We start from the raw sequence: 22,842 nt of genomic DNA, 5'->3' as shown, positions 1-22,842 counted from the left end.
GGAAAAAGTACAGAGAAGGGCAACAAAAAAGATTAGGAGTATGGAACAGCTTCCATGTGAGGAGAGATTAGACTAGGACTGTTCATCTTAGTAAAAGAGACAAATATGGGGGGATATGATAGAGGTCTTAAAATTATGAATGGTGTGGAGAAAGTAAGTGTTGTTTACTCTTTCACGTAACACAAGAACTAGGAGTCACCCAATGAAGTCAATAGGCAGCAGCTTTAAAACAAACAAAAGGAAATACTTTTTCACACAGCACCCAGTCAACCCATGGAACACATTGCCAGGGGATGTTGTGAAGGCCAGAAGTATAACTGGGTTCAAAAGAAAAAAAAACCCAAACGTTTGTGGAGGATCGGCCCATCAAGAACTATTAGCCAACATGGTCAGGAACACAACCCCCCATGCTTTGGTTGTCCCTAAACCTCTGACTGCCAGAAGCTGGGGCTGGACAACAGGGGATGGATCACTTAATAATTACCCTGATCTGTTCATTCCCTCTGAAGCATCGGGCACCGGCCACTGGCAAAGACAGGATACTGAGATTGCTCAAGTGTTTCATCTCTACACTAACCTAAATCTAGACTGCTGCTTCCCGGTGCACAGAAGTCAGAGGCCGTTAACTTGCAGAACTGGAGAGCGCAATAGTAGCATAACACTTCAAGTGCCAAGAAACTACCTTATTAGCAAGCACCAAAGATTGTCATCTTATTGACCTGTATTTTCCCATTTTAAACCTTACCTTTAAACTCTCTGGAAATTCTGCTAATTTCTGGTTTGCCTCTGTAAGCTGTTTCATCAGCTCAGGCAGGGAAACTGGTTCCTTTGCTGCTTCTTTACTGTCAAGAGAATAACATATGTTACAATAACTGCTTTACCTAAGTGTACTGTCTCCACCTTCAAAGCAGGGGAGACGGGTGAACTAAACCAAACATGGCCACGTACAACTCTTGAATGACACAGGCCAAACAAATCATGCACCAATGGAGAGACAGAAATTCTTCCATCTAGCATGCCCTTTCCATTCTCATGCATTGCTTAAGCTAGGCAGCATTAAGGCATTTTGTATTTTAAGGGCATTTACTCATCTACAGTAAGCTTAGGAGTGTGGCAGTTCAGTTCAGAGCTCTCCGACAATCCTTTGCCATCGGACGTGAATTCTCATTTGTTCAAGTTTTTGAAATGGCTTGTGAACAGCTTCAGGTGATTTTAGTTTCTCAGGACTGCTACAGTGAGTGAATTAAGCTAGAGGCCAGAGCAACTGCAAACTGAGAAAGCAGAATCTGATTTCACTCAGCACCTTGCTGTTTTGAAACCTACCACTGGCTCTGGCTGCTTGGGGGCACCAGCCCATCTGATTCGATCTCAGAGCTCACATGCATCTTGCTTTCCTGCGCGCCGTCTTTTATGCTTTCCTGGAGGTTGCTCCGCTGGTGCTGGCGGATCATGTCTGCCAATGTCTGCTGGACCTCAGATACATCCTTCTGGGTGCTCTGCAAAGCAGCATGCACTTCAGAAAGGAGCATTTTATAGCCATTCAATTTCAACTGCCTCTCCCCCAAATCGCTTAAGCTATCTGTTCTGTTTCTTTCTGTCCTGCTGTTATGGTCTGCGCTGGGTAGGTTTTCTTCCATCTCAGTTTGATTAGTAGTTTCTTCAGGGGAAGAGACAGCTGTAAGGTAGCTCTGGTTAACAGCTGTCTGCTCACTAGGACATGGCACAGAATCGAGCACAGCCTGTACTGAGACAAGGGAATCCTTGGGTAGGTTCCACCATAGATCATACAGCAGCCCATAAGCCACAAAGCCCTCTAAACTTCTGTAAGCCGCCATGCTCTGAGTGTTTGTGCTGTCCAGATGGTCTCTCAGGTGATCACAGCCTGAAAGGGGATTGGAAAAGAGCTGTGTTAAAAGGGTTTCTCCAAAACTATACACAGAACTGCCCAATGCCCATATTTTGCAAAGCTACACAGGGGGCCCAGATTCACTGTGGAGTTAGCTTTGAAGTGCAGTGAGCAGTTAGGGACAGTTTCCTAACATTTACAGAGACCCCCACAAATTCCAATGTTTTGGAAGCTAAATTATACAATAGGCATTGCTATAGCGGATCACCCCCGGTGTCCATTTAGCCAGTATTCTGACTCCGGCAATACCAGATGCTTCAGAGGAAGATGCAAGTAACCCTGCAGAGGACAATTATGGAATAACCGGGTTATAGAGAAAATTTCTTCCTAACCCCAGGCAGTTAGTGGTTGGTTTACATCAGGGGTAGGCAACCTATGGCACGAGTGCCGAAGGTGGCACACGAGCTAACTTTCAGTGGCACTCACGCTGCCCGGGTCCTGGCCACTGGTCCGGGGGGCTCTGCATTTTAATTTAGTTTTAAATGAAGCTTCTTAACCATTTTAAAAACCTTATTTACTTTACATACAACAATAGTTTAGTTATATATTATAGACGTATAGAAAGAGACCTTCTAAAAATGTTAAAATGTATGACTGGCACACAAAACCTTAAATTAGAGTGAATAAATGAAGACTCCGCACAGCACTTCCAAAAGGTTGCTGACCCCTGGTTTACATCTTGAAGTTGGAGAGTCGATCACCCTTACACAATGTTCTAGCCTAACTAGTGTGAGTGTGGATGTGCTGATGGGAATGTCTCCTTCTTTTGAGTTCTACTAAGACCTAGCAAAGCCCACTGAGGGGACTGGCGTTTATGGAGATCCCACACTGAAGAGCTGCTCACAATGCCAGCAAACTGAAGGAGCAGCTTTACCTTTGGGAAGGAGGAGATTGCAGATTTCTTGCATAAGAATAAAGTTTCCGGCATCATAGCTGCGGGTCACAGCTCCAAGAATAGCCTTTACTGCCTCATCCCATGCAGCTGTCTCATGGCTCAGCACTGCTAGGGTCAGATCATGGGAGATATGGAACAGGAGCTAGAGAAAGCAGCAGAGTCCTTGTTAAGAGTTTTGTTGCAAGCCATGAAGGAGTCTTCAGGATAACAGAAGTGCAGCCATATGCAAGGCTTACAGGTTGTTTTCATTGCAAAAGGAACCCAGTAGAGTCCCTCAAAACATCACTTAACCCCAGCCAACCTTAACATATGCCCCACTTAATTCTGCTACAATGTACAGATCCTCTTTCAGCTGAGGAGGTCAAAGCACTTTAGAGCAGCAAGTAGGACTATGGGCTTTACAATGGCAAGCATGCACCCTTTCAACAGCTGAGGAAACAGGACCACAGAAAAGTTAAGTAACTCCTCCAAAGTCACACAGGGAGTCTGGAGCAGAGCTGGACACTGAACTGAGACCTCCTGGGTCCCAATCTAGTACTTCAACGCTAAGGTCTGGTCTACACTGGGGGAGGAAGAGGGGGCAGATCGATCTAAGTTACGCAACTTCACTTACAATCCTGCGGGTGATGTAGACAAGCCCTAAGAGCACTCTTCCCCTCCTAGCATCTATTTATACAGTCTTGAACCATCAACCTGGTCGTGGGAGCTAATCCAATCTGCCACACAGTGAATAGTTAGTGCTGTTGTGACCCCAGTCCTATAGTTAAAGTTGCGTTTGCATTACAGTAGAACCCCTATTCTCCCTACTGGAGATTGAGGAGTTCATAAAAATCAAAAACTTATTAAATGGAACATCTCAAAATCACTGTAGGTCTGTTGCATAAGGTGCAGTATGGGTCGGGGCACTGCCTCACTTTCTTCTCGCCCTTCACACCACTGCAATGAAGGCACCGGAACGGGAAGACTTGTTCTTCACAGACATTTTCATTATGTGATTCTTCCCTCCCTCCCTCCCCACCTTGGGGAAAATGGTTCATATAACTGCTCGATCGTAAGATTGGCATTTGTAAAATCAAGGTTCTAGTCTATTACCTCACCCTCTCCCCACTTTCAGAGGCGCAAGTGCTAGTACGCACAGATTCTAAATAAATTACCTGTTTGGGATGTGTGTTGCTGGTGGCAGGAGGATACTCAATACTGTGCAGCTGCTCAAATACAGTCTTGGCTTGTTCAGTGGTATTCACACCGAACACGCTCCGCCACACCTCGCTCACCATCTCCAGGAAAGAGCCCTGGTTCCTCACAACCCAGCTGTGGTAACAGGGCAGGGAGCAGCTTTTCCGTTCACTTGGGTTCCTTTCACTAAGGCATTTGCACAGCAATTCATTAAGGCAGAAAACTAGTCTTTGTCCCTGCAAGCGAAATGGAAGAATGCGCTGAACTGTTGCTAAATTGGAGGATAAAGAAAAACCTTCAATGATATGACAGCAGATTGAATAAACCCCCCTGGCAAGTAAGTTCAGTGAAATCTTGTTTCACAAGCTCCATGCTCCAGCCATCGCTACTGTGGAATGATATTTATAGGCCAGAAGGGGACCCTTATGATTATATAGTCGGCCCTCCTCCAGAACTCAGGCCAGAGAATTTCGCCCACTAATTGCAATATTAAGGCTTGGCTGAGCTAGTGGGTATCTTTTAGGAAGATACTGAACTACTTATGCTTTCCACTGCTGACCTCTGCTTAGGTCCCCTTCCACTCCTCCATGTTAGGATATCCTCACTCATACCTATCCATCTTAGATTGCAAACCACCCATGACAGGGACCCTTTGCTTATGTCTGCAAAGTATCACACACACACGGTGCTATAGAAATAAACCTCGGGCAAAACCTTTCAGTCAGGAAGAACCCCGAAGGGATCACTGCAATATCTGGAGGCTGTTCTAATGCAAGGCAAGTGGTTGCTAAGTGGGTCTGTATCTGGAAGGAACCTGTTGCTATAGGGCAGGGGGGGCCAACCTGTGGCTCCAGAGCCACATGCGGCTCTTCAGAAGTTAATATAGGCACCAACTCCGGGGCTGGAGTTACCGGCGCCAACTTTCCAGTGTGCTGGGGGGTGCTCACTGCTCTGCCCCAGGCCCTGCCCCCACTCCACTCCTTCCTGTGCCCTCGCTCCCCCCCCCCGCGAGCCTCCTGCACACCACGAAACAGCCGATCGGGAGATACAGGGAGGGAGGGGGAAGCGCTGATCAGTGGGGCTGCCGGTGGGTGGGAGCAGTTGGGAGGCTGCTGATGTATTACTGTGGCCCTTTGGCAATGTACATTGGTAAGTTCTGGCTCCTTCTCCGGCTCAGGTTGGCCACCCCTGCTATAGGGGGAAGCACACTCACCAATAAGCTTTCCTGCTGCTGAAGGACCTCCTGTGCCCCCACCCAATTCCTGGCCGATAGCAGCTCCTGAGCACATCGGAAAGAAAACGTTGTCGCCAGATCCTTCTCTCCAACTATTTGAGCCAGCTCTGCAGCCGTTTTAAGGGATGCCACATCCCCTTTTTTTGCCAGCACTTTAACTGCATCATAGGGAGAGGCAGCCGCCAGGTAACTAAAGAGAGAGATGAAAACTAATTAGCAGCAGGTTAGTATTGTCATTTTCCTACTACATATTGCAGCAACCACAACCTGCGCTGTAGGAGTAGTCTCTCTCTCTCCCCCCAACTTCTTCATTCTGAGAGCTGTCCTCACCTTCCCTTTTCAAAAGATCTATGGCAAACAGGTGGCAGCTGATCTGGTGCAGGACTCCAAGGGGAAAACCTGCAGTCACATCACCTGCAGATATCTCTGCATACTTTGAAGTGAAATGACTGATGGCATGCACACCAGGCATAGGAAAGAAGAGATTCTGGGGGAGGAAAGTTATACCTGCCCATTCCTATTTAAGCTGTACCGTATCTTTTCAAAAGACATTCCATTTTGATTTAAAGACTTCAAGTGACGGAGAATCCAGTCCCTTGGTAAGTTGTTTCAATGGTTATTTACCTTCATAGTTAAAAATTTGCACCTTGTTTCTAGTTTGAATTTGTCTAATTTCAGTTTCTGACCACTGGATCTTGTTAGATCTTTTTCTACTAGCGTAAAGAGCCCTCTAGTATCAGAAATCTCCTCCTCACGTAGGTACTTGTCAGCCATATCAAGTCACCTCTTAAGCCTCTCTTGGATAAACTAAATAGATTGAGCTTCTGAAGTCTTTTGCCACGAGACATGTTTTTCCTGATCTCGTAGCTCTTTTCTGAACCCTTTCCAATTTTCGCAACATCCTTTATGAAGCATGGACATCAGATCACCACCTAAACTCAGAAGTCAGCATCGGCACCAAATGAGAAAGTTGGCGGGTTGAGGTACAACTATTCAGACAGATTGACCACAGTTTTCAAAAGTGATCTGTGACTTTGGGAGCCTCAGGTGGGAGTTTCAAGTTGGATACAGCTGAGGTGGAGGAAGGATGGCCCAACAGTTGGGATGCCTGCCTGGGACTTGGGAGCTGGGTTCAGTTCCCTGCTCCACCCCAGACATTCTGCATGAAATTCACTCAAGGCAAGTCTACACTACAAAATTAAGTCGACTTAAGTCAACATACAATCACAGCAGTAATAGATTTTTCTTGGCTACCCTATGTTCCTTCTGTCAGTGGTATGCATCCTCACCAGGCGCACTTCCACCGATTTAATGGACAGTAGGGGCACTGACTGCCCAGAGCTGCCAGCCCCAAGCTGCGGGCTCTGGGCGGTCAGCCACCAGGGGCTGCAGGAGCAGTCAAAGCAGTGTCTACACTGACATTGCGCTGACCTAACTATATTGACCTAAGCACTGTGCTTCTTACAGAGGTAGAGTTATTAAGTCAGTGTAGTGGGCGACTTCAGGAGTGACATTGTAGTGTAGACGCTTGCATAACTCAGCAGTGTAGAGTTTACATCGACCTAACTCGGTAGTGTACAGCAGGCCTCAGTCTCCATGCCTCAGTTCCCCATTTGTAAAATGGAGATAACAGCACTTTCCTACCTCAAAGGGGTCTGTGAAGATACAGACTGAAGTGCTCAGATACTAAGGTAATCAGGGCCGTGTAATTACAGTCACCAGAAATCCTGGCCTCAACAGAGACACTGGATTTATGGCTTGCTACAAGTCTGTATCCCACTTATGTCCTATGACTGCAGAGGTGTTAAACGCCTACTTCATTTTGAATGGTCTCTTGCAACATATGTTATCTCCTTATGCTTAACAATCTCTTCCACCTTGCATTTAGCTGTGACTCTCCCAGTACTTTTCCCTGACCGGAAGAAGAGCTCCGTGGAGCTCGAAAGCCTGTCTTTTTCACCAACAGAAGTTGGTCCCATAAGGTAGGTGAGGTAATATATTTTATCTCTCATTCCTCTCTCTGAAAACTTAAGATGGGGCCACCAAAACGAACACTCAATTTCTCAAAAATCTCAGCCATTATGTTTAGAATAGTCTCTCAAGAAGAGCTAGGAACGTCCTCTCTTTTAGCCAGTAAGACAATGTTGTTCCCTTCTTGCTGGCACCTACCATTTGGCTGCTGTGGAATAATGACCATCTTTTTCCAGTACTGCTGCCCAGCAGGTGTAGAGATCCTTCAGGACTGGATCTTCTGGACGCAATCTGGCCTTGGCAATTACAATCGCTTCCCTGAGGCAAACAAGAGAAACGCTTATGAGAGAATCCAGTTTAAAATATTACCTGCATACAAGACCACACACTTATGCCTACTCCTTTCACAGCCACAGTCTCCCTGGGGTTTCAAAAGGAAACTGGCTCAAGTATTTTAGGCCCAAGATGTAGGAGAGAATTCTCTCAATGGATCAAGCTATTGGTTCCATTAATTATGGGATTCCGCCTCCAGTAGCTGCAAATACCTGATGCTTCTGTGGAAACCAAAAAATGTGAACACACCTGGCTAGGTCTGCAATGCGGTATGACTAGGGGAAAGTTTATTTAAAAATATGTATCTTGTTTACAATAACTAATGGTAATGAGAATGTTTCCATGCATTGTTATTTCACTGCACCCTATTTAATTTAAAAAAGGAACACCAATTTGAAATCCAGTAAACTAAAGTAATAATGAGTTAACAGTAGTTTAACAGACGAAAAACCTGCCCGGGTCCCCTGGCCCACTAAGTATTATGATTTTGTCTATTTCTCTATTTTGTAAAATGTTTTCTCAGTCAAGAAACAAGGAAAAAGTGGGACTGACTGAAAGCAAAGCACTGCCAAATTCACAAAAGAAAGAAATTAATTATCTTTTCTCTAATTTCTTTCAGTTACAGTGATTTTAGGAGTTACCTGTAGCAGTAGTTATATAAATTCAGACAAAAGTCTGATTTTTAAGTTGTCTAGTTCCTTTTAAATAGTCCCCTGCAACATCCGTGATTCAGATGTTATAGTACCATACTAGTACATCAGAGCCAAGAAGTGAAATTGACAACAGTCAGACCTCTCCATTTGCATTAAAAACAGTCAAAATGGTCCAGTGCAGTGACCTGTAAAAATGGTTCGTTTTCAGTAGCTCCACAGCCTCGTACACTTTGTGAATGGAGAGGAGATGGGAGGCAGCCTTGACATACTGTTCCTGAAAGCACAGCTGTTTCGCGAAAACTTCTACTGTCCACACCCAGGCCTGATAGCCAGCTGCAATACAGAAGGTAGCACAGCTAAAGACAAGGACTTACACTTAGGAAGGATTCCCTGTAAAACTGACTTCTAAACTCGGCGACTTCTGCACATAGCCCTTTTCTGCTCGTTATGTTTTAAACATTCTAAACTGAGTCACCTAAGCAATGGGACAGGGAAAAGGTTTGGAAGTGACCACAGGGCTAGACGGTACCAGGATCAGTTCTTACAAGTTTAAATAAACAAAAATCAAATGACTGAAAGGACCATCACATGTCAGAGGACAATTTGTTTTTGTGCTTGGAAGTAGATGATTGCCCTGTCTGGGAATCCAAAAGGAATTCATTGGGCATCCTTCCCTCCTCCCCCAGTCCCAGAGATTGTCTATGGGGATTTTTGTCTGTCTGTTTTGTATGCAGGTATTGTTAGCACAGTGTTACAGACAAGACCTGCTTCTGGTCCTGCACAACTAACACTAGGATACCCTTAAGAGCTAAATCCATTTGCTCACATGTTAGAAGAACAAACATACCCATGGGTGACATTGCTACCAGCTGGTCTGTCAACTCTCCCCGCTCAGCAGCTGACTGGAGGATGCCCTTCAGATCTCCTTTCCACAACATGAGCTGCTGAAACAACTCCGAGTGCCCATTCTCCAAGTGGCTTTTTCCTATTTGAAACAAACATGCCTCTTGCACTCATGCTGGTACCGAACCAATAGTGCCCTATAATGCACAGGGGAAAGTGAGTTCACCCAGGACTAAAACAGAGGCTGCAAGTCTGCATTTGAGAGAAGCAAGCACAATGTCTTCATCCAAGCACCAAGCCTGGCTCCAACCAGTGCTCTTGCACCCTTGTTTTAATGGACAGTACATTCACAAATTAAACAAGATTCATGTTGCTCTCCATATCTGGAGGATAACGGAAACAATCAGACATGATTCACACCTCATTCATTATCCCACTTACCTTCCACCTCCATCATCCTATACAGTGCAGCTCTATCTGTAAACATCCCCAAATGAACGTGATCCCCTGAGTCTGGGGCCAAACCCTCATTCAGGCCTATCAGTGAGGAGAGAGAGAGAGAGCTTCAAATCCATTGTATAATTACACTCCACTTTACCTTCAAAAATACGTATAGCAGATGGCTTCTGCTCCCTGGCCTGTATACAAAACAGATCTAATTGGTTCTCATATGCTCGCCACTTCTATATCCGATTTAAAGGACCTTCAGGGTGGATCAAGAATATTTATCAAAACCAAGTTCAGTTAGTATTTTGATTTGTGCCCTGTTCATCTAAGTAAATCATTGTGTGAACAGAGACATCTCCCTCACAGCCCAATTTCTCGTGCAATGAAGTCATAATCTTGTGTTTGACACTAATCCATTGCTATGAATCAATAAATATTTGAGTTTGCTGTAAACAATAAAATCTGTAACACAAACACAGAGTAGGCTACTTACGGGGAAAGCCAAAGTCATGAATTTTCACACCTATGGTATAAAGTTTTCTCCTACCTGCACTGTTTAGACCCCAGATTAGAATGTGCCCAGTACTGTAAGGGTATTCCAATCCCCCAGTCTCAAAAAAATGGCCACAATGGCAGAAGAATGAAGCATTATGGGAAGAATAAAACAAGATTTGTTCACCCATTCCTATGTAACAGCCAAGATTTTCACAAGGCGATGCCTAAAGTCCATCTCCGAAAGCCATATTTAGGTGCCTTGATATGGATCCAGGAGCCCTATCTTTGACACTCATTTGTGAAAATCTTGGCCAAAATCCTTTTGGGGTGGGGTGGAGTGGAATGCCCTAGCTGAGCAGGAAGAGGAAGTGCAGCTCTCAGTGCAGCACGTCTCCTGTACCTTTGGATCTTAGGCATGTAGCCAGCATCAAGCAGTCCTGATGCAATTCGTCTTTCGACCTCTGGTCCATAGATGTGCTGATGGGTAGGATAGACCGAGGTTTTCTCTTCTTCACAGAGGCATCAGGGACTGGAATGAAGTTAGTCACATTTTAGTCATTGTTGCATAGTTCCAGCACTAGCCATAATCATTTCTCTCCCTCCCATAAAAGAAACCAACTCATGACAGAGTAAGAAATGGAAACTGAGGGTGCTGTAGAAACTATGCCTAAGCACCCCGACACCTGTTTTAGGGTCTTTCTGCCTTATGAATACTGATCACTATGCACAAACCGAATGTTTTTCTGCCTCCTGGTTTACACTGAAGATAGAAGCTGCATGCACTGAGACATTCACATATCACACTAAACTTAGCCATTTTTCCTGCTTGGCTGGTCAGTTAAATCAAAAGTAGTTTGAACTAACATGATAAATAGTTCTGAAAGCTCTCGCTCCAGACACTGCTTAGCTGATGTAACATTAATATGGGAAGCTGCTCTTTTACAGGAAACAAGCCTCAAAGTGTGGTGGCTCTGTCTGGTCCCTTAAACTCAATCTGTGTCATGACACTTGTGCATGAAATGTACTAACCTGGTTTCTCTTTAGGGTGATCCTTTTTCACGGGAGTGGTTTTATGGTTCATGAAAGGTTTTGGCAGGTCAGACACAGAACAAACACGTGGACACAAAGGGAGCTCCTTCGAAACTGTGGGATTAAATGAATGAAAGAAACAAGAAGCTATAAGGTTTAATGTAGTGTCAGTGATGGGTTGAGCATCTTTGTTTCCAATGTAGGTTTAACTTCTTGTAGTTTGAAGTATTAATTGAAATCAGTAATCTAGAGGGAATCTGCAAAAGGTGCTCCAAGTTTGGTCAAGGGACAAACCAGAGCCTGGCTGATTCCAGGATCACTTGAGAGGGGCACGAATGTGGCACAAAGCCACCCTCTCTTCTTCAGCTGTCCCAGGCACATCCGAGAATCTGGCCCATGGGCATGCTATCTCACGACCATGATCTCAGGTTAGCTCTGCAGGCTACTAAGCCTCTTCCATTAACTAAGAGGACGTTGGGACGGGTAATTACCTGCCAGAGAGACCTTGTCAGAGAACTCCTGCACTTCCTTTTCTTCCTCAGGGTCTGATATCCCATTCTCATGTAACAAATTGTCTACAACCTCTTCTCCATTCACTGTGTCGCTCACATCCTGCTTTGCTGGAACCTTCCCCACGGGCTTTTTCTTCTTCTTAGCTTTGGGTTTGGGTTGAGAGCTCCTTTTTTTCTCCAAGTCTGTGCTCTTTTTGCCTGGAAAAGATTGCAATAATTATGTCTATGAGAAAGAGCAATCTGTTTAGATATCAGCACGTCACCTCTGGAGAGCAGAGCTCCCATTTTGGCTTAACTTCCTAGACTATAATGCTGGAGGTCCCATCTACAGCTCCAGTTGATCCAGGACACTAAGGGTCTGCCTAAGAACTAAAGGGCAAATTTGAATTTAGAACAAATATTACCACTATTTCATTACTCCTATCCCCTCACCTGCCCAGTACAGAATCCTCTGCTCAGGTATACTGACCTTGAGGGGGCCGGGTATACTCCTGCTTTGAGGTTAGCCATTTATGAACACAAAAGTCATCTGCTCCTGTATAAACAGAATCTGGATCCACTGGTGACCACTGAACACAAAGCAGCCGACCCCGGTGCCCTCGATAATTGCACAGTGGCTCCTCCTTCAGAACATCCCATACCTAAAAACAAAAGCCGTTTTTCAGAGAAACCAAATACCTAAACAAGTCGGATATTCCTCTAATGTTCTGCATCATCATCTTCACCCATCACCAGCAGCTTTACACTGAAAGGTCTCCAAAGTAGTCTAGAATGTTTCAAGAACCAGTAATCCAAACCCAACACACAGAAGGAGATGCTGAATACTCCCTTTTGTTGCTACTGATAACAATTGTACATTCACGTAACATCTTTCATCCTGAAGGATCCAAAAGTGCTGATGAAAGACGCCGATGCACTGAACCTGTGAATCAGTTTACCATTACTAAAATGCAGGGCTTTAAACACACAGCAACTATTAAGCACGGTCCAGAAACATGGTACAAAAGAATATCCCTTAATAGATATGAAAAAGACCCCATAAATAACCCTAGAGCTAAGGAGTTCTCTAATAGGATTAAGTGATTGAGTCTAATAATTCAAAACACACTCCTGAAAAGTTTCAGTGTCAAAACTGATGATACCTTCAGAAGACCGGATGCCAAATTAAGAGGCCTTTATTTGTTAGAGATATCTCATGCTATGCAAAGCATTGCAGACTTGAAACTGGATGTGTTTTGAAATATAAGATCAAAGCTTCTGTTATCCACAGTGTAAACTCAGACTTCAACTAGATGATCAGACGACGTTGCAAATATATTATTTGAAAACCCATTCCCTTGCTCTCAGGCCAGGATTCTGCACTTTCCTTCTGTTGAGAGATGTGATCACTGGCATCTAAAACAGAGATAGTTGTATGTGCGTCTGTCTCTCTTTCCTCTTTAGGTCCAAAATTTGGCAAGTAAGTGAAAGGGAGATGATGTTCAAATATTTGACTCTAAAATAGGAATGTCTGTAAACAACTTTTTTTTATTCATCACATGGGCACTTAGATGTTTAGTTAATCTTTAAGGCATCGTGGTGGTTTTCTTGCTGTAGAATCAGTGTAGTGTGAATATTTTCCCATAAGTGAGTTGTGCAGTACTGATCGATAAGAAGATAGTGCCAAGTTCTGCACTTCCATTGCAGAACTTCTACAGAGCTGGATGGGAACTGTCCAATGAATATTTTTTTTCTAGTGGAAAATACGGTTCCCATTTAGTTAAAATTTTCCATTAAAAAATTCAGGTTTTGCCAGAAATGTTTGAAAATTTAAACACAATATTCAATTTGGGGTCAGGTTGAACAAATCAAAACATTTTGGTTTAACTTCATCAGACATTTAACACGCAATCCACAGCAGTCTCCTCTCTGCTCAAACTGCCATGATGCATCATGGGAGATGTAGTTCAGCCAGGGAGTGCAGCCCAGAGGAGCTTGGGTGTATGAGGCACTGGAACCACAATTCCCAAAAAGGCACAACAGCAGCTCATGAGAACTAGATTAATATTGATTCAATACAAAAATAAATGTTTCAATTCAGTTCAACAGACTGAAATAAAATATTTTGATTCTGGAATGTTGAAATGTCTAGTTTCTACATTTCCCAATCAATATTTTTAGAAATTTTCACTCCACGGAACATTTTGATATTTTGACTGTCCCAACTTGTGAAGAAAACAAATTTTAAAATATCAATTTCTAACCAGTTCTAGATGTCTACTTCCTCCAAAAATGTTGAGTGCAGTTCTCTGCATTTTCATTCTACACAATTATTTCAGTGACAGAGGCATCATCAGGAAGTCCTTACTACTTTTCCTATTTCATTTTCTCCTCCAACCAAAAACACACATAAGAATAGCCAGATTGAGTCAGACCAATGGTCCATTTAGCCCAGTATCCAACAGTTGCTGGTGCCAGATACTTCAGAGGAAATGAACAGAAAAGGGCAATTAGCAAATGATCCATTCCCTGTCATCCAGTCCCAGCTTCTGGAAGTCAGAAGTTTACAGATACCCAGAGCACAGGTTTGCATCCATGACTATATCTTGGCTAACGGTCATTGCTGGACCTATCCTCCATGAACATATCTAATTCTTTTTGAACCCAGTTATAGTTTTGACCTTCACAACAATGAGTTCCACAGGTTGACTGTGAGTTATGTTAAGAAGTACTTCCTGATGTTTGTTTTAAAACTGCTGCCTATTAACTTTTTCATTGGGCGACCATGGTCCTTGTGTTATTTATCCCTACATATAACATTTCCTTATTCACTTTCTCCACACCATTCATCTCTGGTGCTGCTAAGGAAGCCAAGAAGTCTATCACTTTACAATTTTATCCTGCAGACTCCTGCATTCCCAGTTGCTAGACTTACAGTGATTCCCAGTAATGGTTTCATCTCTCACTCTGCAAAAACAGAAGGTGATTACTGTTTGGAAACAGGCACTAACAGAAAAGTAGGGGAAAATCACGCTGTCCTTTTTAGCAGATTTCTATCGCAGAGAAGTTTTCAGCAATACCACAGTTATCTGGCAAAGGAGTCATCCCCAAATACTCTGCTGTCAACTTGGTATTAAAAAAAATTGCAGAGGAAGGTGGATTTGAAAGCAAAAGAAATGTAATACTAAGTGGTCCCACAACCATACCTGTGCTGTGCCATCATAGCAAGCAGATACTAATCTCCCCTCGTGATGTGGGCTCCATGACAGACTGGTGATTTTAGCCGTGTGCCCCACCAGAGTTCGAAAAGGCTCTGTTATCGTCACAGGGGTTTTTGAAGAGCTCTCTGAAAGCAAACACTGGAGGTCAATAAGGCTGGGAGGAAAAGTCACTCCAGTGGAATGGCAACTGTCACATCAGGCCACATTCGCAGCTGGAAAGGAACCCTGGGGCATGGCTTCCTTTGTCTGAGCAAAGCAGTGGACAAAACTGCATGTGCAAATGTAGGTGAACCACTGCACATGCACCTGAACCCTGTGTACTGAAAGCTTGGCTTACAACGTTCAACAATGCAGCTTCGGTCAAGAGTTTTGGGAGAGGATGTGCACAAAGGACTAAGCAAAAGAAAGTTGCTTTCTCTTGGCTGCATTCATACCATAATCACACTAATTCACTTCTCCCCATATTGCAACTGAAATTTTTCTTGCATCACGTGCACGTTGGAAATTAACAGCACTGTGAAATATGTGAAATAGGCAACTTTTTCAGAGAACCAAAACAAGTGACCCTCCCTCTACAATCAGAAGGGTGTACTACACCCCATCAGAGCCTTGTTGCCAGCTCCCTATCAATTCTGCTCCTTACGCAGGCCTGGGAGGGATCCCTGATGAGATACAAGGCGCCTCTCCCCGTTCAGGGGTTATATGCATGCAGTCCTTGCCAACAGTCCCAAGCCCTGCTGCCTGGGGAAGCGAACATGAGAATGGGACCCCAAAACAAATAATTATTGTTAAAAAGGTAAGGAAAAGGACAAAATCAACTCCCTTCAGAGTCAAGTAGTGAAACACAGTCGCAGAGCCCCCTAGGTTGTGTAAGGAAAGGAAAATACTGAATGGAGGGAAAAAAAAATCACATTCCTGCAACATCTGAAAGTATAAGCCCAGGCAGTTACCTATGACACTCTTTAGGTTATGCACATAAATGATGGCATTGATTGAGCCTGATGCTATCATGTAGCTCAGCTCTGGCTGGGTCCCGTGCTCATGATGCCAACGAATAGCGTTAATCAGTTTATGATGTTGCTGGATGGTGCAGAGCAATCTCAAGTTAGGAGCCTGAAATATTTCAATTGATCTGTAATTAAAACAAACAAAAAATACAACATGAGAAACTCACAGGTTAATGAAAACTGGGATGTGCTAAAGGATCTATGTTTCATCCCTAATGTGAATATTCTGTTGTTACTGCACATTAACAGGGTATGTGGCAGAATGTGGGTTGGAGTGATTCAAGAAATTAATGAGATTTTCACCTCCATAAACCTGGCTCAAGTCACAGGTGAAAACAAGCGTCCTGAACCTTATCAGTCACTTGTAAAAATCAACATACACTGTGGCATGATGGGTTGTGTGTGCTCATGAGAGACCCAGCTCTGGGATGGTAGAGAATATTACCGATCAGGACTGAGATGCATTGGCAGTGCCATGCTGGAAACACCTGCCTACAGCATAACTGGTTCTAGGTAGAACTAACTGTTTCACTGACATGAAAACAAGAAATTTCTCCTCCCTCAGATACACTGACAGGGCTGACGGTCAGAGATAAATCAGAGAGGTGGGTTGGACTAGATGACCTCCTGAGGTCTCTTCCAACCCTGATATTCCATGATTCTATGACATTAGCATTAACCTATGCCTTAAAGAAAACATACCCATCTTCGTTACCAAGAGCCAAGATTTTTCCATCTGGTTTCCAGCTGATTTCAGTGCGTGCAGGCAATTTGTACTAAAGAAAGAAAATGTACCAAAGAAAAAACAAAGAACTATTAGCAGTAACTGCTGCAAACCCTAAACTATTTCCTTCCATTAATTCAAGAGAATTAAACCAGTACTCAAATTGAGTGTTGGCAATTAGAAAAAGTCCATAAAAAGAGAATCCCCAATGTCAGATTTCCAGAGCACATTTTGTAACAGAGATGCATGCTTGAGTGATGATAAAATAGGTCCTATTTATAGCAGGACTAATTACTGCAGGAAATGGTGACTCAGGGTTATCAATTTAGACTCTAAAAATCTCAGAGGAAGTTTCTCTGGGATCCAGTGGGATCTGGGCATCTAACCCAGGGGGAGTGGTTTGAGCATTGGCCTGCTAAACCCAGGGTTGTGAGTCCAATCCTTGAGGGGGCCATTTAAGGATCTGGGGCAAAAGTCTGTCTGGGGACTGGTCCTGCTTTGAGCAGGGGGTTGGACTAGATGACCTCCTGAGGGCCCTTCCAACCCTGATATTCTATGAACCCCACTGAAAATCCAAGCCTCTGTGAACAAACTCCTAACTTCTATTTCAAGTTTATAAAGACTTTAACTATTGTTGTAATTCCCCCCATCCAGACCTACATTATTGGTAATTCTCAATGTAAGATGCTTGTTGTTTCCTGTTAGGCATGGATTTCCACCCTTTTATCTCGAATGATGCTTTTGGTCAAAGACTAGACCAGAGCCTCAGCTGGTGTATGTCAGCAAAGCTCCAAGTCATCAATGGAGCTTTGCTGATTTATACTAAGTGAGGGACTAGCCCACTGTGTTTACTTCTTTGTTTTGCCAAGGCATGATTAACCACCCCGCTTCCCAGATCTGATCACTTAAAACAGCCTTCTCTGCTCCAGCTGCAGTATGGTTTGAGATGGACTTCCCCGCAGTGCTTAGTAACCTTATTGCAACAGCATTTCATTACAAACAAATTAGTAAACTGCACTCAGAGAGGTAGTGATCTAATAGGACCAATGTTCAAAGCAAAGGACTAGGAGCATTTTGAGTTCTCAGGTGTCTGACCCACATTCATTCACTATGATCTCAGCCAAGTTATTTGGGGGAGATTTTCAGATGTTAGAGTCCTACCTGCCATTTGTGCCTCTGCACATCTCTCCCACTGTGCCCAAGGAAGTTGAATGCAAAAATGAGACCGAGTTGTGGTCTGAGTATAGGACCTAGAGCTGTGCTTCAAGTGCTTTGCCTTGGTTTCCTGATCTGCAGAACAGTGTTAAGGATACTTGTTTGCCAGCTTCAGGGGGGCATTATGGATTTTAATTAATGTCTCGAATGCTTTGAAGATGAAAAGCGCTATAAGAATCAAGTATTAATTTTAGAAAGCCAAGTACGTCTCTGAAAACAAGATAGAAAACTCAGCTGAGTTTTCTTGGGTAAATAAATTACAAAAACAGAAAACAATTGGTGATAGTGAGAAGATCTGCTGTCTTGCCTTAATGAAAGAGAAAGAACTCCTTCAGGGACAAAAGTGGATGTATTTAGATGCTTTAAATGTCTCTGAATTGCTAATGATTTCAGATGCTTTATTTTATTTGCTATAGACTCATCAGCAGGACAGAAAAGAAAAAACAGAGATGGAACGTTAACATGCAAGTAATTTCTACTCCATGACCCATAAAGAATTATACTCACTTTGATTGAATTAGTGTCTCTGATGACTTTATTGATGTCATTTGCCTCTCCACTAAGCTTCCAAGGATTGTGCTGTAAGACAATACCTTCCCCTGCACAGCTGTATAATGTTACAGAGGGCCTGTCACCATCGCCTCCTATACAACAGAGATAAAAGCTAAATACAGCCTTTTCCTACACAGGCCTAAGTAGGGCTAATTGCTCCCAGCAAAATATACCCTCTGATTTAAAGAGTCGTATGCGATTTGGCAGTAAGAGATTCTCCTGCTATAACCCATTAAAAGTACACACACCTCTTAACACACTGACTGTGCATGGGGTTTACCTCTCTCTAGCAGCTGGCCCTGAGCAACATTAAGAGCTTGTTATTTAACAAGGGTCAACTCAGTTGCTCGTCTAGCTCAAGTGGTACAGGCTGGTGGGTTTGGTGCTAAAGGTCCCAGGTTTGATCCTCAATTATGACTGCAGGGTCTATGCGTATGTCACTACTTGCTCATTCCTTCTTGAGAATGAATCCATTAAAAAATCTCCAAGGGCATAGGCATCATACCCAATGCACACTGACTCAGCAGGAGGGCTGACATGCCATCTCCACAGTATCCACATCCTGTACAAGTGAAAAGACTTCCCGTTTGCTATAGTATGGTTCCAAAACTCACCAAAAGAGAGAGGGGGAATTGGAGGTCCCCAGGCTAACGTGTACACAGTCTTCTTATGATAGGTGCTGGAGATCTGAGGCGGCCTATTTTTGATGCTGTATATGGAGAGGAGCAGGGAAGAGCAAAATAAGTCAGATTTCAGGAGAGGTGCAGTGAGTATCCCCAGACAAATCTCACATACAGAGAAAGCTCAAAGCACAATAGCCATAAGTGAAAATGGACAAGCAGCAGTTCAACAGGCCAACAAGCAGAAATGCATCCTCAGGTACACTGCTGGCTACAGTTAAGGTTATAGCCGGACTTTTCTTGTATGCCACATTTGCACATGCTCCTAGTTTCCTGGACAGTTCTTCTGGCTGAAATTTTCTATGTCTGGTCTCCACCCATAGGTGATATTTGGTTGGGCAATTGAAGCAAACTTACATCAGGAGCTACTAGGCACAGCAGGGAGATACTGGCAAGAGGGACACACCCCAGATCCAACCAACTATGCTCTATGGCTACTTGTAATTTAATCCTACGCTCTGAGCAATAGCTTGCCTAAGCTAAGGACACCGCAACAGAGAAGAGGGATAATGTACACTGACTTTCAGCCTTGGCAGTGATACTGATTATCTTTATCTAATGCTATTGAATGCATGCAATGGAAAATCATCACTAGAAGCATAACAATAAGCGAGAAGTTAAAGTGTCACTTCTAACTGCCCATGCACTTAAGAAGGTTCCATTATTCCCATCACTGTAGCGACTATAATTTGCTCATCAAAACACCGATCAACTTGAAAACTAGTTTCTTACTTGCTAGAGTAGGTGTCGTACATGCCAACCTTGCCATCATCCGTTCCAAAGGCTAAGCAGCCTTCTTTAGTTGGATGCCAGGATAACTGCAAACAAAATAGTAATAAAAGGTCAAACAACCATACAGGCATATGGCTAATTCCTATCCCCTAGTGCAATTTTTCCAGGGATTAACTAGAAAATGTGAGGAAAATCTTGAAATTGAGGAGGTACACCATCCTTAATAGATCAACCCCCTGCTACCAGGCCCTCCAGCTAGACACTTAAACTGATCTCTTGTTGAGAATATCCACGGCTCCCTCTCCGTTTATTGTGGGTTGGGAGAAACAGAGCTGGGGGAATTAGAATGCTCAGAGTAGCAAAAGCCATTTCTACTGAAGACATACTGTTGTCTTGCCATCAGTGATCCTAACAGTCGCCACAGAGCAGGAACCTTTCGCTAAGCTGTGGTCAACTATGCCTTCACAGCAGGGTGCCAAAGGAAAGCCTAGAGGCAGAGTTGGAAGATGAGAATGGGGAAAAAACGGCCAGAAATACAATGCTATATAAATGGATCTTTGTTCGTTTTCCCCTACATGTCACACAGGCACCTGTAGCTGCATCAGTGTCTAGAATTCTGTCTCTAGACATGAAGAAATACGCTGCTTGCAAATGAATCCACACATGTGAGAACCTGGGCAATATACTGGCTTTATGTATCTATTAGGTGGATAAGACATTTTCTAGAAGGGAGGGATAACTGAGTAAGTGTGACAGATATGGGCAATAGACTTGAAAGACCGCATTATATTAAATGTATGTATTATTGTGGGTCAGGATTGTATGTAACCTCTCGGGGTGGGGGGAGATGTGACAGATATAAACAGACAAATATGGACTTTTGGGACAGTAAGTGCGAAGTGGATTTCATGGGGAATCCCAGGGAGATGTTAATTCAAATTCCCCAACTCTGGTTATGCAAAACCCCAGCCTTTTGAAGCTATGCCCACAGGAGAGGGTAGTTATCTGCTGATTAGCTGTTACAGAAGGCCAAGATCAAAGGCCCCGAGCTGTATAAAGAAATGGTTGATTTGCCCAGTCTCTGTTCTGGTTCTGGATCTAAAACAGATGAACTTATAACCACAGGGAAAACCCAGTTATGGGTTTTGATGGACTAAAACCTACCAGAGCCCGAGGTTGGGGATGACCTCTGATAAGCTTTCTAGCCAGTGTGTAGGTCCTTTTATTGTTGTAATATGTTTTCTCTGTAACAACTTTTACTTACCAATACATGTGCTTGATTAGAAGGAGCTGTGGGGTAACTTATACCTGCAGGCAACACACTAGTCACAGCCCTCGGAAAGAAAGCAAACCACAGACGCTATTCCTTTGATGCTGTCTAGTTTACTGGGGCTATCCCGGTGTAGGCAGGGAGCTATGCAGCCTTAAAATCCCTCATCAGGAGGGAGTGAGATGTGGGTCTCACCTCAAGAGAGGTGATGGCTAGGAGCCGGAAGCTTAAAGTGGTGTCCTTGCTGAACCACAAAGGGAGAATACAGGTGCAATTGCCTGAACTGTGACGAACAGCAGGAAACAAAATGCAAGAGAAAAGAGAACTAGAAGTGCACTCACAGCTGTGACCTTGGATTTGATGCCCTGCCAGAATGTTTTCACATCGTAAGTATTGCTCAGAGACAAGGTGTTCCACACCCGGATCATGCTGTCCCCAACACCTATGGCAAGGCAGCCTGTGTCCACAGGGGAGAAGGCCAGGCTATAGACAAAGCCCCCGAGAGAAGGCAGAGTCCAGCAGCAATCTAAAGTCGTCAGGTCCCAACACTTTACCTGGAGAAAGTTGGGAAACAAGAAACAGCGAGGCTATGAGTTAGTAATGTAATGGCAATAAAAGAACACGAGAGCAAGACAGATACCAAAAGGGTCAAATTCAAGACTATACCAAGGATGCCTGGTCCCCCCTTCTGAGGAGTACACAACATAGGGACGTCTCTGTATCATGTGCGAATGTGCCCATTTGTTAAAGGTGAGCAGTCCATATGGATAAATTAACTCATCCTCATGGCCCTTCTCCAAAAATTGCAGACTTCTTAGCTACTTTAAGAAAGGCACCCATCAAGACAGCACTTTAAAATGATCTAGGCTCTGCAAGCCGCATATTACAGCGCTAATATATGTGATTTTAACAGGGAAACTGGGTCTTGTTAAAACGAGGAGAGAAATGTATATATAAAAAGAAGAAATGGACATGTCCCACTGTTAAACACTTCTCCTTCAAGCCCAGAGGAAGAGCGAGATTCATCAACCTCATTGTAATAAAAGTCTGAGCTCGTAAGTCAACAACATAAACACATACAACCTGCCCCAGCTCGACTCAATTAGAAGCAAAATTTGGGATATTCAGATTTAGCTGAAGTAAATGGTCTCAGCTATTGCTATGCTATTGTAAGATGACAAGTGGTCCTTACATCCCTGTCCATTGAAATGGAAAGAAGTAGCTCTCTCCCATGTGCCTGCACTGAACATAAATTGAACACAATCCTTGTGTGATTTTGCCCTTCCGAAGAAGATCCCAGAAGCGTCCACTTGCGTTTCCCAGATTGGGTCAAATCCCATAGCAGCAGCTCACCTCTGTGAAAGGAAAGCACACACTTTATTTTCCTCTGCACAAGAAATAGCTCTACGCATATATGTATACCTGTGTCATACCAAAGTTAGAGGGAGTGTCACAGCTTTCTCCCTCAGGGATCTCATGGACAAACATGTATCATTAGCAGTGATATATAGTTAGATCTTAGGACAAGTCCCAGGAAACACAGAAGTTAGTCTTATAAAAGTTAACCCACATGATAAGGCCAAAATCCTGTCCCCACACTAGTTCCAATATCAGAAGTGCCTTCTTCCCCAGCACACAGGAAGCAGGGTTTCCTACTCAATGCTTTCTTGGCTAGCAATTAAAATGTCCAAAGCTGTAGAACGTGTCCAAGCTGGTAAAATCTGCTCACCCAAAGCAGCTGGATACAATCTCTGTGGGATGGCCACAGGGCCAGTGAACAGTCAGCCAAATGCGCTCTTTAATAGCGGGGTCAACACCTCCACTTCTTCTCTTCAGAGTGGGCAACTTCAGGGTCATCACCCCTACGGAATCAAGAGATTAATTAGAATCTGGCCACTGAGCACAAGACAGTCCTCTGAGAGGCTGCCAGACCTTGCTAACACGAAGCCTCAGACTAAAGCCCCAAGT

General features: G+C 43.8%; 1 protein-coding gene across 3 annotated transcripts in view; it reads right to left on the bottom strand.

The window, feature by feature from the left end:
• The window catches only part of GEMIN5 (gem nuclear organelle associated protein 5), a 30,468-nt gene that overhangs the window by 2,572 nt on the left and 5,054 nt on the right, over positions 1 to 22,842 (bottom strand). For 2 of the 3 annotated variants that reach the window (XM_039484791.1, XM_039484790.1), the window contains exons 6-27: positions 22,604 to 22,736; positions 22,067 to 22,229; positions 21,216 to 21,428; positions 19,605 to 19,690; positions 18,807 to 18,901; positions 18,148 to 18,284; positions 16,404 to 16,477; positions 15,645 to 15,826; positions 14,680 to 14,819; positions 11,964 to 12,135; positions 11,474 to 11,692; positions 10,983 to 11,096; positions 10,354 to 10,482; positions 9,453 to 9,554; positions 9,016 to 9,153; positions 8,354 to 8,501; positions 7,381 to 7,500; positions 5,191 to 5,401; positions 3,956 to 4,213; positions 2,781 to 2,943; positions 1,324 to 1,882; positions 746 to 842 (exon numbers count right to left, since the gene is read on the bottom strand). In XM_039484791.1, coding sequence (XP_039340725.1) covers positions 746 to 842; positions 1,324 to 1,882; positions 2,781 to 2,943; positions 3,956 to 4,213; positions 5,191 to 5,401; positions 7,381 to 7,500; positions 8,354 to 8,501; positions 9,016 to 9,153; positions 9,453 to 9,554; positions 10,354 to 10,482; positions 10,983 to 11,096; positions 11,474 to 11,692; positions 11,964 to 12,135; positions 14,680 to 14,819; positions 15,645 to 15,826; positions 16,404 to 16,477; positions 18,148 to 18,284; positions 18,807 to 18,901; positions 19,605 to 19,690; positions 21,216 to 21,428; positions 22,067 to 22,229; positions 22,604 to 22,736 — 3,653 coding nt within the window. The remainder of the gene's footprint in view (positions 1 to 745; positions 843 to 1,323; positions 1,883 to 2,780; positions 2,944 to 3,955; positions 4,214 to 5,190; positions 5,402 to 7,380; positions 7,501 to 8,353; positions 8,502 to 9,015; positions 9,154 to 9,452; positions 9,555 to 10,353; positions 10,483 to 10,982; positions 11,097 to 11,473; positions 11,693 to 11,963; positions 12,136 to 14,679; positions 14,820 to 15,644; positions 15,827 to 16,403; positions 16,478 to 18,147; positions 18,285 to 18,806; positions 18,902 to 19,604; positions 19,691 to 21,215; positions 21,429 to 22,066; positions 22,230 to 22,603; positions 22,737 to 22,842) is intronic. The other variant, XM_039484792.1, reaches the window with a different exon arrangement.

This window comes from Mauremys reevesii, linkage group 8 (assembly GCF_016161935.1).
Source record: "Mauremys reevesii isolate NIE-2019 linkage group 8, ASM1616193v1, whole genome shotgun sequence".
Taxonomy (NCBI): domain Eukaryota; kingdom Metazoa; phylum Chordata; order Testudines; family Geoemydidae; genus Mauremys; species Mauremys reevesii.
Note: the sequence above shows the minus strand (reverse complement) of the source record. Positions and strands in the feature narration are given on the sequence as shown.